The 15,366-nt window shown below is 39.1% G+C and overlaps 2 protein-coding genes across 3 annotated transcripts in view; both read left to right on the top strand.

Moving 5' to 3' along the window:
• Nucleotides 1-3,772: 3,772 nt before the first annotated feature.
• Nucleotides 3,773-5,644, top strand: LOC115139992 (transmembrane protein 230-like). The gene is made up of 3 exons (XM_029677959.2): nt 3,773-4,212; nt 4,503-4,625; nt 4,767-5,644. Exons 1-3 carry the CDS (start codon nt 4,117-4,119, stop codon nt 4,905-4,907), a joined length of 360 nt encoding a protein of 119 aa, XP_029533819.1. The 5' UTR covers nt 3,773-4,116; the 3' UTR covers nt 4,908-5,644.
• Nucleotides 5,645-5,738: 94 nt separating this feature from the next.
• LOC115139991 (protein turtle homolog A-like) overlaps nt 5,739-15,366 on the top strand; it is a 41,227-nt gene continuing 31,599 nt past the window's right edge. For both annotated transcript variants that reach the window (XM_029677958.2, XM_029677956.2), the window contains exons 1-2: nt 5,739-6,958; nt 14,185-14,280. In XM_029677958.2, coding sequence (XP_029533818.1) covers nt 14,220-14,280 — 61 coding nt within the window. In that variant the 5' untranslated portion in view covers nt 5,739-6,958; nt 14,185-14,219. The remainder of the gene's footprint in view (nt 6,959-14,184; nt 14,281-15,366) is intronic.

The raw sequence follows: 15,366 nt of genomic DNA, 5'->3' as shown, positions 1-15,366 counted from the left end.
GTCACCTGATGGCTCTCAGAGTGATTCTTGTGTAAAATACAGAGGTAGCCATTATTCCAATTGGTCCTACTGAAAAACCAATTGTCCCGGTGGATATATTATCGAATAGATATTTGAAAAACACCTTGAGGATTGATTATAAACAACGTTTGCCATGTTTCTGTCGATATTATGGAGCGTTTTCGTGACTGCAATTTCCAGGCGATTTCTCAGCCAAACGTGAAGAATAAACGGAGCAATTTCGCCTACAAAAATAATATTTTTGGAAAAAAGGAACATTAGCTATCTAACTGGGAGTCTCGTGAGTGAAAACATCCGAAGCTCGTCAAAGTTAAACGATTTAATTTGATTGCTTTTCTGATTTCCGTGACCAAGTTACCTGCTGCTAGCTGGACAAAATGCTATGCTAGGCTATCGATAAACTTACACAAATGCTTGTCTAGCTTTGGCTGTAAAGCATATTTTGAAAATCTGAGATGACAGGGTGATTAACAAAAGGCTAAGCTGTGTCTCAATATATTTCACTTGTGATTTTCATGAATAGGAATATTTTATAGGAATATTTATGTCCGTTGCGTTATGCTACTTAGTGTCAGTCGATGATTACGCTCCCAGACCCGGGATGGGGAGTTACTAGAGTTTTTTTTTTAAAGAAATGGCTTTTTCTCAAATTCATTGATGATCAAATGTTTCAGTTGTAACTGGTTCTGTAAATAAGATCATAGTTTCATGTAGTGCTTTTATTATAATTGAGATCGTTTCACCCCTACTGTTGTCCGCAGTGGTCTGTATTATCCACAAGCTTCTGGCTACTTTGCCATGTAATGCTTACAAAACAAAGAACAGTTTCTAAAACTGCATATCTAAGGCTCTGGTCTGTCCTAGGAGTGAGGTTAAATGGCAAATAAAGATAGATATTTTGCTGAAGGGAGGGCCATCCATTTTCACTTCAGAGAGGTAATATTTTCTCCAGGTATCCATCATTCTAAATAACTTACCGTCCCTTAGAAGCCTTTTTAAACCTTGAATGCAATGCAAGTTTGCTTTTCTGCAACAGCAGGAAAATTCCTGCAACAACAGGATCATCAAATGAAGATATCTGCATCTGTGTGCATACAAAATAAATGAGTCATGACTATGCACTATACTGCGAACATGTAGAATCATGTATGATCTGACAGCGACCTCAAGGTGAAGGTTATAACTTAAATAATGCATGGGAAGACGATGTAGAGAAAGCTGTCAACTAAAACCAATACTAAATCACAATGTACTGAATATTTCAGCACTAACTAACTAATAACATCACTGACAGTATCACATTATGTAAACCTACATGTGATAGATCTATTGATTTGATGAAAAGACAGATAATGACATTGTCAGTAAGTGTCTCCAAGCCAGTAAGCTAGCATCTTCTGCCGAGACGAATGCCAGGTAGCCTATAGCCTAGTTTATTTGGAATTATTTATTTATTTATTTATTCGCAACAAAGAAAATAAGTAAAAGACAAAACAGTACAGATAAAAAACGGGAAGAAACGGTGTGCAGGTGAGGTTAGAAGCCCAAAGTTACTTATATGAAAACCACACCACAAATATAAGTTTTTTAAAAATGTCTTCAATCAGTTAAACAAAGCATATTAATTATAATTGTACATATTTTACCCAGTAAACAGGAAAACAAGAAAAAACCTGTGTGTGTGTGTGTGTGTGTGTGTGTGTGTGTGTGTGTGTGTGTGTGTGTGTGTGTGTGTGTGTGTGTGTGTGTGTGTGTGAGAGAGAGAGAGTGAGGCTACATGGAGGGGATTATTGGATAGTTTGGTTCATAAAGCTGACCCCCAGTCTTCGCTTGAAGTTATTGAGGGATGATGAGGTTTTGGCAATGTGAAGATAAGAATTCCAGAGTATGGTACCTCTGTATCTGATAGAGAAATGACTATGTGATGTGTGGCAGTAGGGAGGGTGAAGGTTATCATAGTGTCTTGTGTTATATAGATGGATTTCAGAATTAATCTGGAAGAATACATTGAAGGGTTTAGGTAAACTGTCTGGGAGATAGGAATATTTGTAGATGAAAGTGCATAATTGGCGTACATTAATGTTGTAAATAGGCGTACATTAATGTTGTAAATAGGAATATTTGTAGATGAAAGTTTCTTAAACAAAGGTGCAGATGGAGCCAGGTAATTAGAGGAGGTGGCTAGTCTTTCGAATGTATTTTGTATGATGAGTAATTTGTGTAGGTACGAGGCATATGTACTGGCCCAGACAATATTATAACAAATGAGATATGGGTCAATTAAGCTATAGTATAGAGTTAGGACACAAGCCTGATGAACCAATCCACTAATATTTCTGATGATACCAGTCGATTTCATCACTTTGCTACAGACAAATGTAATATGATCTTTCCAGGATAACTTTTCATTAATTAGAACTCCGAGGAATCTAGTGGATGTGACTTGTTCCGTTTCATTCCCACCAATTGAAATTCGGGCTCTTAAAATAAAAATAAAATAAAAAACACTATTTCTTATTCTTACTAGTGAATACAATAAAGTAGAATTTTTGTAACATTTAAAGATAATTTGTTCATCTGGAACCATTCGGAAAATGTGGCCTTACCCGAGTTTGCTTCATTAATTAGTGAATCAAAATTACTGTGTGATAAAATCAAATTGGTATCCTCAGCAAAGAGAATGTGAAGTATGGTAGAAGACACAGCAGCAAGGTCATTGATATAGATTAGGAATAACAGAGGCCCAATTATAACCCTGTGGTACACAACATGATATCTTGGCCCTGGTAGATACACAGTTATTTGCATAAACACATTGTTCTCTATCATGAACATAACTATATAACCAATTAAATGTATAATCATGAAAAACGTAATAATGCAATTTAGAAAGTAATATTTCATGATCAACCATGTCAAACTCTTTGGATAAATCTAAAAAGATGCCAAAAGCGTATTCATTGTTGTTAATTAACGACTAAAGATTTTATTCACAAGTTGCAGTAGTTTTTACGGAAACCATATTGGTGCTCATATAGAATACAGTGTTGATTTAAATGTTTCAACACACCAATTTTTCTTGTACAGAAATTGGGCAATAATTTGTAAAAGATCTTGGATCCCTAGATTTATAAAGGGGGATAACTTTGGCAATTTTCAAATCTTAAGGAACAATACCAGTTTGCATAGATTTGGTGAAGATATTACGAGGAAGACACTGATTTCACCAATGAGTAACCAATCTCATCATGACCTGCTGCTGATATCTTTAAGTTGACGATTATCTCCATCACCTCCATTACATCAGGAGGATCAAATTGACGCAGAGAAGGGAAATGTCACTTAACGTAATCCAAGGGATTTCCATCAGTTTTCTAAATATTATTTGACAAAGAGGAACTCACACGCTCAAAAAAAGTTATTAAATACACATGAAATAACATCAGGACCACGATAGCCTATATACTATAGCCTATATAGCCTACATTTTTGTGATTCACTTGAGCGGTACCAAATTGTTTTTCAGCTGTGATACGGCAGCGCCCCTTAGGGGTAGGTTTCTTCCAATACACTTTAGGGACCTGGGATGTATTCATCCTGCCCATTCTGATGCAAAACGTTTCTCATACGAAAGCAAATGGTATTTGTCTAATATAAACTTTCATTTTGCTCTGTTTTGCTTCGTTTGGTTCTTAAACGTTAAACGATTTCCGTACTGAATACACATCTCTTATCTGGAGAAAAGAAACGCGCATTGCGCAGGCGTTGTACAGACGAAACAACGGAAGAGGTCACTTCAGCATGAGTAGCTAGGTGGACTTACCAACCATAGTTTTGATTTCTACAGAATTAGGCTACCTCTCTTTTTAACTTCTTATCTGAATCGGCGGTACCCTTCTTTCTATTTACACTTGGTTCCAACGTAGGTTACAGTAGGCTAATTATCGAGAGAAACAACATTGTAGCTGACAAGGCGGGCGCCATCAGTGTAGCATTTCTCAATATGAAATGATATAATCGGCTGCCAATGTAACAGAACAATGCAACATTTTTAAGCAAGAGTGATACTTTTGTTTCCTGTAATTTAAAGCAAAGATGACAGCTCGCAACAGTGTAACACATGGAATACCCAACACTAAGGTCAGGTACTCCAAATTAGCCAGTGATGATGACGGCTACATTGACCTGCAGGTAAGGGCTTGAGTGTGCTAGAATGGGCCTGGTAGGGTTGGAATGGATATCTGGAATCTATAGGCCGTTTGAAATGAACTGCCCATGACAATTATGGGAATCTATCATCATCATTATGTAACTATAGACATAGTCCAATATCGTTATTGCATCAATCAACCCTGTATATGAAATAATGTTGTAATATCAGTATTGGAAAAAGCTTTTGGGGTGGTTTGGTGAAACACAAATGACAAAATGTTTGATATTCTGTAGTATGTTGTTATTAAGTCATGTTTATCCCCCCACAGTTCAAAAAGAGCCCACCCAAGGTCCCATACAAAGCCATTGCACTGGCCACTGGCCTCTTCTTGATTGGCTCTCTGTTAATCACCATTGGAGCCCTCCTATTGGCAGGATACTTTGAAGTCACAGTGAGTATGACAGTTAAGTCTATTTGTACATTCCTGTCATGTTTTACAACAAATACATTTTCACACAGTTAACTTTGACACATTCTAGTGTGTTCCTTAGACATGAATATTTTATAGATTTTCTGTCTTCATTCGTTTCAGCATGCTGACCGGACTGTGCCTGTTCTCATCATTGGAATCCTGGTTTTCCTTCCTGGATTTTATCACCTGCGGATAGCTTACTATGCATCAAAGGGCTACCGTGGTTACTCCTATGACGATATACCAGATTTTGATGACTGAGCCACTCCTAACTGAGAGTCGTGTGTTATTTTTATATAGTGTTGTTAAATACAGTAATCAGACAGGGATCTAGTCCTAAAGCGGATGTCCTTTGATGTTTTTGTTAATCATAGAATGTCTTAACTTTTTGTTCTTTGACTGAATTACCACCATAGTTCATTATGATTGATTACTATATTTAGTTTAGATATGTTTGTGTTATTGTTTCTAACAAAGAACATGTTTTTTAGTTGACGGATCAATTGGGAATGTGTTTCTAGGATGCTTTTTTTTTCAACATATAAAAGAGAAGGATGTCATTTCTATGCTGATAAAATACTTAGCTGTGCTGTGAGGGAGGCATGAGTTGCGTTTATTGTCCAACTGTTAGTCCTATACCTGATCACTGTAACCATAAACAGAACCATGAGTTTGAGACATTATGGCTAAACTTGAAAGTTGACTGTTTTTCTGTTGAAATGTCACTTGTGCTTTCATGTAGGGTTTGCTGGTAGGAGTATCTTATGTGATTAATGCCAATCCTTTGATCTCCATATGGTGTGCTGCTAGGCCTGTGAGAGTCAAGAGGGAAAAGTGGTCACGCAACAATACAGAGCTCAAAGTGTCTGGTATAGATATCTACTGACTAAGTTTGAGAGGCAATTGCCACTGGCAATGACGTCAGGAGTGTATCCATATGTTGAAAAGAAAGGCAATTGTGGTTGTGCACCAGCTCAAATAAAGGCTATTATAAACAACCATATTCACTTTTGTGTCAACTCACGCCCTCATGTGGTGTTCCAAAGTTTTCTCAGTGGGGAAAAAACAAACCCAATATTCTACAGACAACCATTGATGTTGTCTGAACCAAATGTTTCGAAAATGTAAGATCTGTGTTTGTTTGAGAGCTATTATTTGACATATTTGGGTGAATGATGCTACTGGTAGAGTAGATGAAGTTATGCCTAAATCAAGCAGGTAGGGCGTTACCACTAAGGTAACTTCATCAGGCTATTCTGCATTTGGGTAGAAGTGTTTGGGAACGAGATTACCACTAAGTGAGGGTTTCTAGGAGCAGTTTACCCCAACGACCTCAGACCCCAAACCATTTTTAAAAGTTGTTGGAGGGACATCTATTCCTATAGGAAAACTATCCCACACATATTGATAAAAATGTGATGTTGTGAAGGCATTTTGTTGTAACTTTGTGGGGCAAAGTATTTCCCCTTGTAATAAAGGCGTTATTGATCATTGCATCACGGAAAGAGACATGAGAAGAACAGAAGCAAGGCATTTTGGATAACATTTGGACCCTTATTAAAAATGTATGACTGGGGGCATAGGCAACATTACATTGTCATTGTTTATGGACGTGTCCCGTTGTATAGCATGTGTCTTTTGTCAGGGTCTCCAAAACGTCCTCTCCCACGGAAAAGCGCTTTTGTCTGGAGCGCTTAAACTGAGTGCATTTTTAGGGAGGAGGAGGGAGATACGAGGAAGGAAAGAAACCGCGAGGAACGTAGTGCATGAATAGACGACTATGCTCTTACACATTCTCCGTCATTGTAGGGTGGAACTGAGAGGTGCACATCATTTGGGGATTTTTGGAGCAACGCATTACTTAAATAAATGCGCTTAATGGATTCAGATAGTTTGTTTCTACTGGTCCTTTTTACGACACTTTGGATAACTTTGGACAAAGCTGCAAGAAGAAGAAAAATTTGAAATATGCTCGGAAACTTTCAAATGATTATAAACCAATCTAGGCACTCCTTAAGTTTTTCTCTGTCGTTATATTGGATTTAATGACTTAGAATAGAATGAAATACTGCTACAGCTACATCTAAACTGAGTTCTTCCTATCTTCACTCTTGTTGAGTCAGCACCTATCAGGGGCTCGTGAAAGACAGTTTCACGCTGTTATAAAATATGCGAACACCTGCATTTTTAAGTCAAACGTATCAAACTTTAGAATAACCAATGAAAGCCTAAATACGTCAACTGCTGAAAAAAGCAAAGGACCCGATGGACTGATTGTATTCTGGTCAACTCAGAGAAGTGCCTCAAGCAAGGTAAATCGACTCCGCCACATCCTACATGTGAATAACAGTTTATGTGATTTACACATGTGGTCCACTTTTATTGCAAATGTACATTCACTTATTATATAATCTACTTTTTTTCACAAACACACATTTCCTCACCCTTTTTTTTTGTCTAGACAAAGATTCCGTTGTAGCTTTATACTTTTGTCTCAAGTAGCCTATTCGACCTACCGTTAAAACAGTTTGACAAGCAGAATATTCCCTGAAGTGCATTGTGTTGACGTCCGTTCTTGTTGACCATTTTGCTCGAGACATGTTGCTTTATGATTACAGGTTGAGGTGTGATTTATGTAGCGTGCGTTAGCTTTTAAGTGTACATTTGGAACAAGGTAGATTATTCATAGCCTTTGGTGAAATTAAGATGAATTAATGCATTAAATGAATGCATTCTGAGAACAATGTTCAATCACAGCAGAATGGTCATTTTGTATTCAGGTTGGGTCCCTTTCCAATCAGTCCATGTCAGACAATAGAGGCACCTGTTTTTGTTGTTGTTGCCTGATATGGAGACCATCCTTGTAAACAAACCATGTAGTTACTCTAAAATAACAATGACTTTCAGATTTTTTTTCTGATATATGATGTTATTCCTATTCTTTAATTATTTACTGCATTCAGATATCAGCCTTGATGCCACATATTATATTTTTCTTTATGTTTGAAAACTGATCAATGAAAACAGCATCTGCTACTAAACCCTCCCATCCCCCACTATGGATAAAGGCAAAAACCCAACAGAATATGAAGCATATTTGCTTACACTACTCCATAATGAGTCACCAGTTCAATCCACACTTGGTTATTGAGATTAACTTCATTCTGAAAGACCATGTATTGTGTCGTTCAGTTCTTCTGTTTGATATGTTTATGAATTACTTATACTGGATATCCTCACTTGGACTGTGGCAATTCATGAGTCATGACACACAGGCATCATTGATGCTAAATAGTTCAGTTATCTACCATGGCACTTATTTCATGATATAGTAAAGTGTCCATTGTATCAGAGTGATGTTTTTTATTGCTGATTTTGTAGATTTTAATTGCTTACTCAGGTGACCAAAGTCCAACTGTAAAGCTCAGTTCATCCATGGGCCTTAGTGATTTACCGGACTCTGTGGTTCTATGTTCTGCACAGTGGAGGCTCCTCAGAGTAGGAAAGGGAGGACCATCCTCTTCAGTGAATTTCATAAAAATAAAAATAGTGAAACATAAAAAAAGTTATCCGTTTTAGATAAAACTGTACTGAATATATTCACGTCAACAAATATCTGATTAAAACACAGTTTAGCAATGAAGTTCCACAGTATCATCAACAGCACCCTCTAGGGTAGCACAATGGTGTAGCCAGAGGACAGCTATTTTCCATCCTCCAATGGGTACATTGACTTCAATACAAGAAATTATGACAACTTCCAGAGGACGTCCTACAACCTATCAGAGCTCTTACAGTATGAACTAACATGTTGTCCATCCAATGAAAGGATCCGAGAATTAATCTAGTACTGAAAGCATAAGCTACAGCTAGCTAGCATTGCAGTGCATAAAATGTTGTGAGTATGTGACTCAAAGAGAGAAAGGACAATGGTTGAACAGTTTTGAAAAAAAAATATTTATTCAAAAATTAAGGAGAAGCGGCAGAGAGAGCTAACTATATTTTGTTGTATTTTAGCTTCTTAGTTTACCTTTCACTTATGTAGCTAATGCAGCTAATTTAGCCTACTCAACAAGCTGACTCAAACAGAGAGGAATGCTACTTAATGTTAGCTAGCTGGCTAAAGATATCCAACACAGCAACTCTTCCAAGTCAAGGTAAGTGTTCAGTTTTATAAATTCATTGCCACCGGTGCCCGGTGTAACTGCTTGCTGTACACTGTACTGTGTGATTGTACACATATATTGGATTGTGGGTTTACTAACGCATTTGTTCTAGTTTGTTGACTATAACATTAATATGGTGACAACGATGTAGGCTGTGTAGTGATTAGCGGTTATGGTTTGAAGGTTTGGCTCAGAGAGGTTTTTACACCTGGTCACAGACAGCTGTTGTGTTGTGCACTGAAGTCCACAAGCAAAGACAAAAGGTGAGAGCAAGAAAAGCAGATAGATGCGAGAAGGAATTATACAATGAGCAAAGTGATGATGCTCTATGTGGCTGCTGTGAGAGTGAACTGTGTGTACGGGTGATCAGGGTTGTATTTATTCCACCGATTCTGTTGAAAAACGTTTATTAAAACGGAACCAAACAGAATTTGTCCAATAGAAACTCTGTTTTAGTTGCAAAACGGAACGTTATTATTTAGCATCGAGGTGTAATAAAGCAAGTTTTTGTTTCTTGCACGGATTTGATACAAAACCGCTTAGAGTTTTGAGGGAAAACCTAAAGGAGATTAGAAAAAGGGAGCAAATAAAGACATATTCAGCTGAATGCAGTGTAAAAGGCACCATTGTATAGACATGGCCATTTCAATCTGCAGTGTTGTTGGAAACTCTGAATGTGTTTCTCAGTCGTACAGTAGATGGTAAGAGTTGACTTGGTGTGGTATAAATTAACCTCCAGAACTAAATGGGTTCTTTAGTGTTATTTTAGCTTTCTTTCAATCAACCAAAACATTTGGGCAGCACCTCACTTTTGTCTCTCTCCTTCTTCTAACAAGGCCAATGTGGTTATTGCGTGTGAAGTATTCTAGCTCAGGTGCAGCAATCAGCTATCTATGCCTTGAGACACTTAATTTCACATCAATGCAGTGGTTGACCCTAAATTAAGATTTGTATGGGAACCAGAGGTCATGGGGTGGGGCAAACTACTCTAAAGGGCTGGTTGAATTAATGGAGGATGTCAGTACACAAGATGTAGAGGCTGTATCAGAGGGAGTTGGGATATGAACAACAAAAAAAATCAAATTCACACATGCGTACAGTACAATACACACAAATATATGCAACAACCAAATTATTGTCATTATTATTAATAATGGGTCTCAATGATGACAGACGTATCCATCTCTTCTCCCCCCCACTACACTAAATTACACCTTGAAAGAAGAGTTTGGTCTCTATTCTCGCTAATTCGGTCAGTAAAATGTTGATTGTTGGCCTTAACGCTTTCCTTTTATGAAGTAATCTGGTGGGATGTGCAGTGGATGAATTCTATATTTGTTTATGATTTACTAGTAGGTGTGTTCTTTCTTTGCACCTGCAATAGGGCCCTCAGTTCCCCCATCAAACCCAGCAGGCCTGTTCTGAGGCCATGGCCCAAGCAGGATTAACCAGGATTACTAAGAAAGTAATACAGCTGCTTATCAGGTCCGTCTCTATCACCAACATCACAGATGGGCCTTGGCCGCTAGGATTTTCTTAGTATGTATTACCAAGTGTGTGAACGTAGAGAGTTAGTCAGATGGATAGTGTCGTGTTCTATTGTTATGAGTTTGATGTACACATTTGCGGTTTTGTCTGGGTGCAAATTCGGCAAAACTTTTTCGGGGGTGGTGGGGTTTACTCTCAGTGGGCTTACTACTTTACTACTGGCCTGGCCTGGCCTGGGGGGGATAATTTTCCTCCATGTTTTCACCTCTTTCCATCTTAATGCAGGGCTCTTCAAACTGTGCTGCATCCTACCTGTGAGATCCAGCCCAGCCCTGTCTGTCATTTACTCCCTTAGCGCTACTGTAAGTGTGTACCATGCACGCTGTGCCACGTTTAGATGGGATAAACCATCCATGCTATTTATAATGCCATCAAAATGGAAAGCATCCCTGTAAACAGAACAATCTGGCAGGTTATGGAACAGTATTTGCTGACAACTGTTTACTGAGGAGAAGACAACAGTCTTGATAGATTATGGATTTATGTATGATGGCTCTCTCACAGGGGATGGATGGAAGGTTTGGTATGGTACATTTGTCAGTGAGATCAATGGCTGTCACTCTGCTATGGCAAGCAGTGCTTAATAATACACATTCACCAACTGTTTGTAAAAGCAAATACAGGACAGCGTGCTGCTGACGGATGCCCTTTATCTTTGATTTCTAATTCGATTACACTATTAAGGTTGGGAGCAGCAGTACTGGATTAGACTAGGTGTTCACAAGGGTGCAGTCCAAAGTCATTTGTCTCATTGAAGCCCAGTAAGAGATGCAACTATTCTTAAAGGTGCAAGATGCAGAAATCGCATTTCCTTGTTGGCCTATTTTCAGTTTAAGTGGCAAAACAAGCAGTCATTGTGTAGAGAATTTTTATACCATTTAAACTGCTCGGACAAATATTTTCCATAACCAAAAATGTTGTATTTTCAGCTGTTTAGAACAGATCTACCACTTCTTAAACTTGCTTTCAATGGGAATGACAGGTCTCTAACACATGTCACGGGTCGCCCAAAAAGTTACATATTGCAGCTTTAACAGGTTTGAAAGTCTTTACACTGTCATTTCAAAGTAAAATGTATTCTGTGTAAGTGTCCATTAGTCTACTGCATTGATTGCCAGACTTATGGGAGAAAAGGCCCAGACTATTTGAGTGTCTGAGGTTGTGTATCGGTTGTGTACTGACAGAACGGTCTTACTCAGTATGACAGAATGGTCCGGATCTCCCTCAATGGCTTCTTTTGTGTGACTTAGACACTTATGTAACGTCTCCGTGTTCCCCTCAGATACCCTCAGGCTCAGCTCCCCTCACTTCCTAACCCGCATCTGCTCCATGTACAGTTGATCCTGGCAGAGCTGCATTTGTCTGCTGTTCAGGACTGTATAAGAGGGGCTTAGCTACCACTCCCAACCCTGTAAACTAAAGCCAGGTTTTAGGCAAAGAAACTTAAATGACTGTTGGGCAATATTAACATAATCCAATAATTCATAATAATTGACTTGGTGTATTTGTATGCAACCAGCAACTTTTTCATTGAAGAAGCAAAATCAGAACCCTCCTTGAGCAGCTCCCATAATTGCAATGATTTCTCTTGACAATATGCTTTTAGAAAGAACACTGAGTCCTCTCATTCATTTGAAGATAGAGAGATAATCATTCTGAAGGCACCCAATTTGCTTTTCCATTATGAGATTAAAGGCACATTGATATGATGCTTTGTGTACTGTGCATCTCCAAGCACTGTCATTCAACATACTATCAGTGACCTATGCAACCCCTCATTACTATGTATGATGTGGCATCTTGAGATAAACTTGTAGGCCTCCTCTGTTTGTATTTAAATTAAAGGACTTCCTGCCCTGGGAACAGGTCATACCTGTAGCCACAGAATAGTGGTGGGTTCTGTCCTCTGTCTCTTCTGTCTACACCTATAGACCTGGAACCCTACAGGCTCTTACTGCAGGGTCTGCAGGGTCTGTAGCTCTCCCCTCTCAACTGCCCTGTCAACGCACCAACTATAAGGCTGGAGAAACTCTAAAGAATTTGACAGGTGATATATGTACCTGATAAGCATGTATAAAGAGCTATCCAAAATAAAAAAATGTAGCAGTTAAACGTTTCCCTCAATAGCAGCAACATGACATGAGAGGGGGTTGGTTGGCTGGGTGCTCCATTGATTGCCATGTGGCTGAATGACGAAAACTGTTACCTCGGAAGACTACTTCTACCTCAGAGAATGATGCAGTGCTGTGCAATCAGCTCCAGTGACAAGTAATTGTGTGTTTCTGTCACTTTGTAGGGATGATGACACAATAGCTAGTGCAGTTGGGAAAAAAACAGAATGGGATGGGCAATGTTTGATTTAATTTGGCATTTCAGGCGTAAGGCAGGAACGAGAGGACATCATTATTCCTTCCATCTCTGTCCTGTCAGAGCAAGTTATAGGTATCATGTATCCCTGTGGAACCATTTCTGTTGCTCCTTTTCCATTCAGAGAGGAGAGACTTTTGTTTTGGTTGTGACATAGCCCATGGCCATGTTGCCATTTCTGCTACTCTCATATAATAACATCATTGTTGCCCTGCCCCCAAATCAATGATACATATCACACTGATTTAACCAACTTAGGACAGATGCCATGGCTAATTCCCATCAGGACTAAAGAGTCCCGCTGAGTCCCATACCCTTATCAGACAAGTGCAGAGGATAGCAATATCCCTAACCTATTCTTCCCAGATCTGTTTACTATGTCAGGTTACTACTATGAAACCAACTGTGTCACGTGAGTTGAGTTGGCATATCTGTTGCTATTACACTTCCTAGCTTTCTAAAAATGGCCTCCTTCTATTAGTGTAATTAACTTACACTAGTGATAAGCTGGTATTAGTGACTCTGAATTGCGTGTGCGGGAGGATACAGGATGTGTGTGTGGAGGAAAGGTGAAAGCTTAAACTGTAGATGATTTTAAGCTGTATGCTGCTACCTTAACATATCATGGGCCAGCCAGTGCAACACAGATTCAGTTTTCAGAGCTTTATTCACCCTTTGTATTGTCAGGCCCCATCCATTCTTCTTTCTAGGAAGTGGATTATTGAGCAGTCTGGTTACAGTAATATCCGGTTCACATTCAGTGGGTCGGTGCAATAATGCACAATGTCAGAGATAGAAATGACATTCATGGAATTTACAGCGTTCTCTTCTCGAATACTGTAAATGTTTTTTTCTTCTATATACTGTATATTGAAACACAAGAGCAAATATGAATTGAAAGTGCATTGACCATTAGACTGGGGTTGGGATGACGAGATAAACAGAGATGTCCCTGATGTTTTCCTCTTGCATGTGTCACCTGTCTAAAGCTGTTAGCCCAGTTAGCTTGAGACAAGACCTACAGTATGAGCTGGGCAAATCACAGGCAGAAGGTTCATCTTTTTGACCATATCAGTGACAGGGACACCCACAGGTCTGTCTAATGGTGATACACACAAACTCATACACACACATACACATCAATATATTTTCACTCCCAAAGCTAGTTTGAATAAGCACGTTTCCCTTAATCCAAATCCAAATCACAAATCAGACATCCAATTCTGCAGTGAGCAAAGACTTTTTACAGAATACAGTCAGTTATCAAGCCGTCAACAGACTGGAATACAGTTTGAAGTAGGGATTATGAAATACTTTAGGGTTGATGTTAATTTGGAGGATTACCTTGGTCTTGTCTGATGCCAGATGCAGTGGGAATGTCCTTGTACAGTATTGAAGGCTGTGTGTTACTTTATGTCAGAGGTTTGATTTGAATGTGTGTGTTTCTGTGTTTTCAGGTTGGGAGATATGTAAAGCAGTGTGAGGGACGGCGATGGGATTGGAGAGGCTGTGGCTTCTGGGTGTCACCACTGCTGTTGCCCTCTGTCTGCTGCGTAAGTATAATACTGCACAGTGCATTTGCTATGCTCATAACATTTTATTGGTTTCTCTCCTTACACCTACATTGCTCTCCTAGCTACCCAAGTAATTCACTTCATACATTTATATTACAATGGTAAATCAATATGGTGAAGTTATGTACTGTAAATCATATAAAATGTGCCTCTAGAGAAATCCTCTCATTCAATTCGCTATCTGCCTCTCGCCGTTTCTGTCTCTCTTCATCCCTTTCCACCCTTAATTACCAATGTCCTTTCCTCTGGACTTTATACCACTCTCTTTACATTCCTTGTTTACGTGGACACTTATGTAATGGCAAAGAGTCCAAGGCCTTGGCTCTCATGTACTGGTTGGTGGACGTTTCTGAATGCACTCCCTAGAACATATGATTCAAAGCATCATACTGATAAGTCTCTGACATCAGCCACTATGTACATGTGACATAGATTGGGGAAAGTGATGAGGAGGGGGTCGGGGGGTCTAGACACAAGTGTGTACAAGGGAATGGGGTGAAATCCGAATGTACAAAATACATCTGATGGTGCGGATTTAGATTAATCTGGGATTTATACTGGTCCCATCCAAAAAGCACGCTTCTAGGGGGAGGGGAGTTTAGTGGAGCGAGGCCATGTGTGGACCCCAGGGGGTTGTGGATCGGGAGGGAGGGGTGAGGGGCCTGCTACCCTACCATCTATCAGGGAGTGTCCCCTTTTGAGCAAAGCACTGCCGCAACGTGTTGTATTTTAAAGAGAACAGTGCAGCAGAAGCGAACTCCTTCCACTACTCTTTTGTCCGCGTGAGGCATACAATGCCTTGAATTTGTGAAGCTGTGAAGCGAGCTGTAGCCAATTGCGTGATTGTGTTTATGAGTCTGTTATTAAAGGATGTGAAGCAATGTTTATGTTTACTGCTTTTCATTTAAGTCATGTATGAATATAAATATTGCATATGCATTTGTTCATATGGGCAGAAAATTGTATATAAATGAATTCATATGTTTATATAAAGGCTGAAGGCTAAAAACAGCCTATACTATATCTAGGTCTTTTTCTAGTTTTCTACAATGTGTTTTCGTTTTA

The sequence above is a fragment of the Oncorhynchus nerka genome, linkage group LG13 (genome assembly GCF_034236695.1).
Source record: "Oncorhynchus nerka isolate Pitt River linkage group LG13, Oner_Uvic_2.0, whole genome shotgun sequence".
NCBI classification, from domain to species: Eukaryota; Metazoa; Chordata; class Actinopteri; order Salmoniformes; family Salmonidae; genus Oncorhynchus; species Oncorhynchus nerka.
This window is presented reverse-complemented; position numbering and strand designations above follow the sequence as displayed.

Coding starts and splice junctions, on each gene's coding strand:
- LOC115139992 (XM_029677959.2), top strand. CDS start 4,117: ATGACAGCTCGCAACAGTGTAACACATGGAATACCCAACACTAAGGTC. Junction 4,213..4,502: donor ACGGCTACATTGACCTGCAG/GTAAGGGCTTGA, acceptor ATCCCCCCACAG/TTCAAAAAGAGCCCACCCAA. Junction 4,626..4,766: donor CAGGATACTTTGAAGTCACA/GTGAGTATGACA, acceptor CATTCGTTTCAG/CATGCTGACCGGACTGTGCC.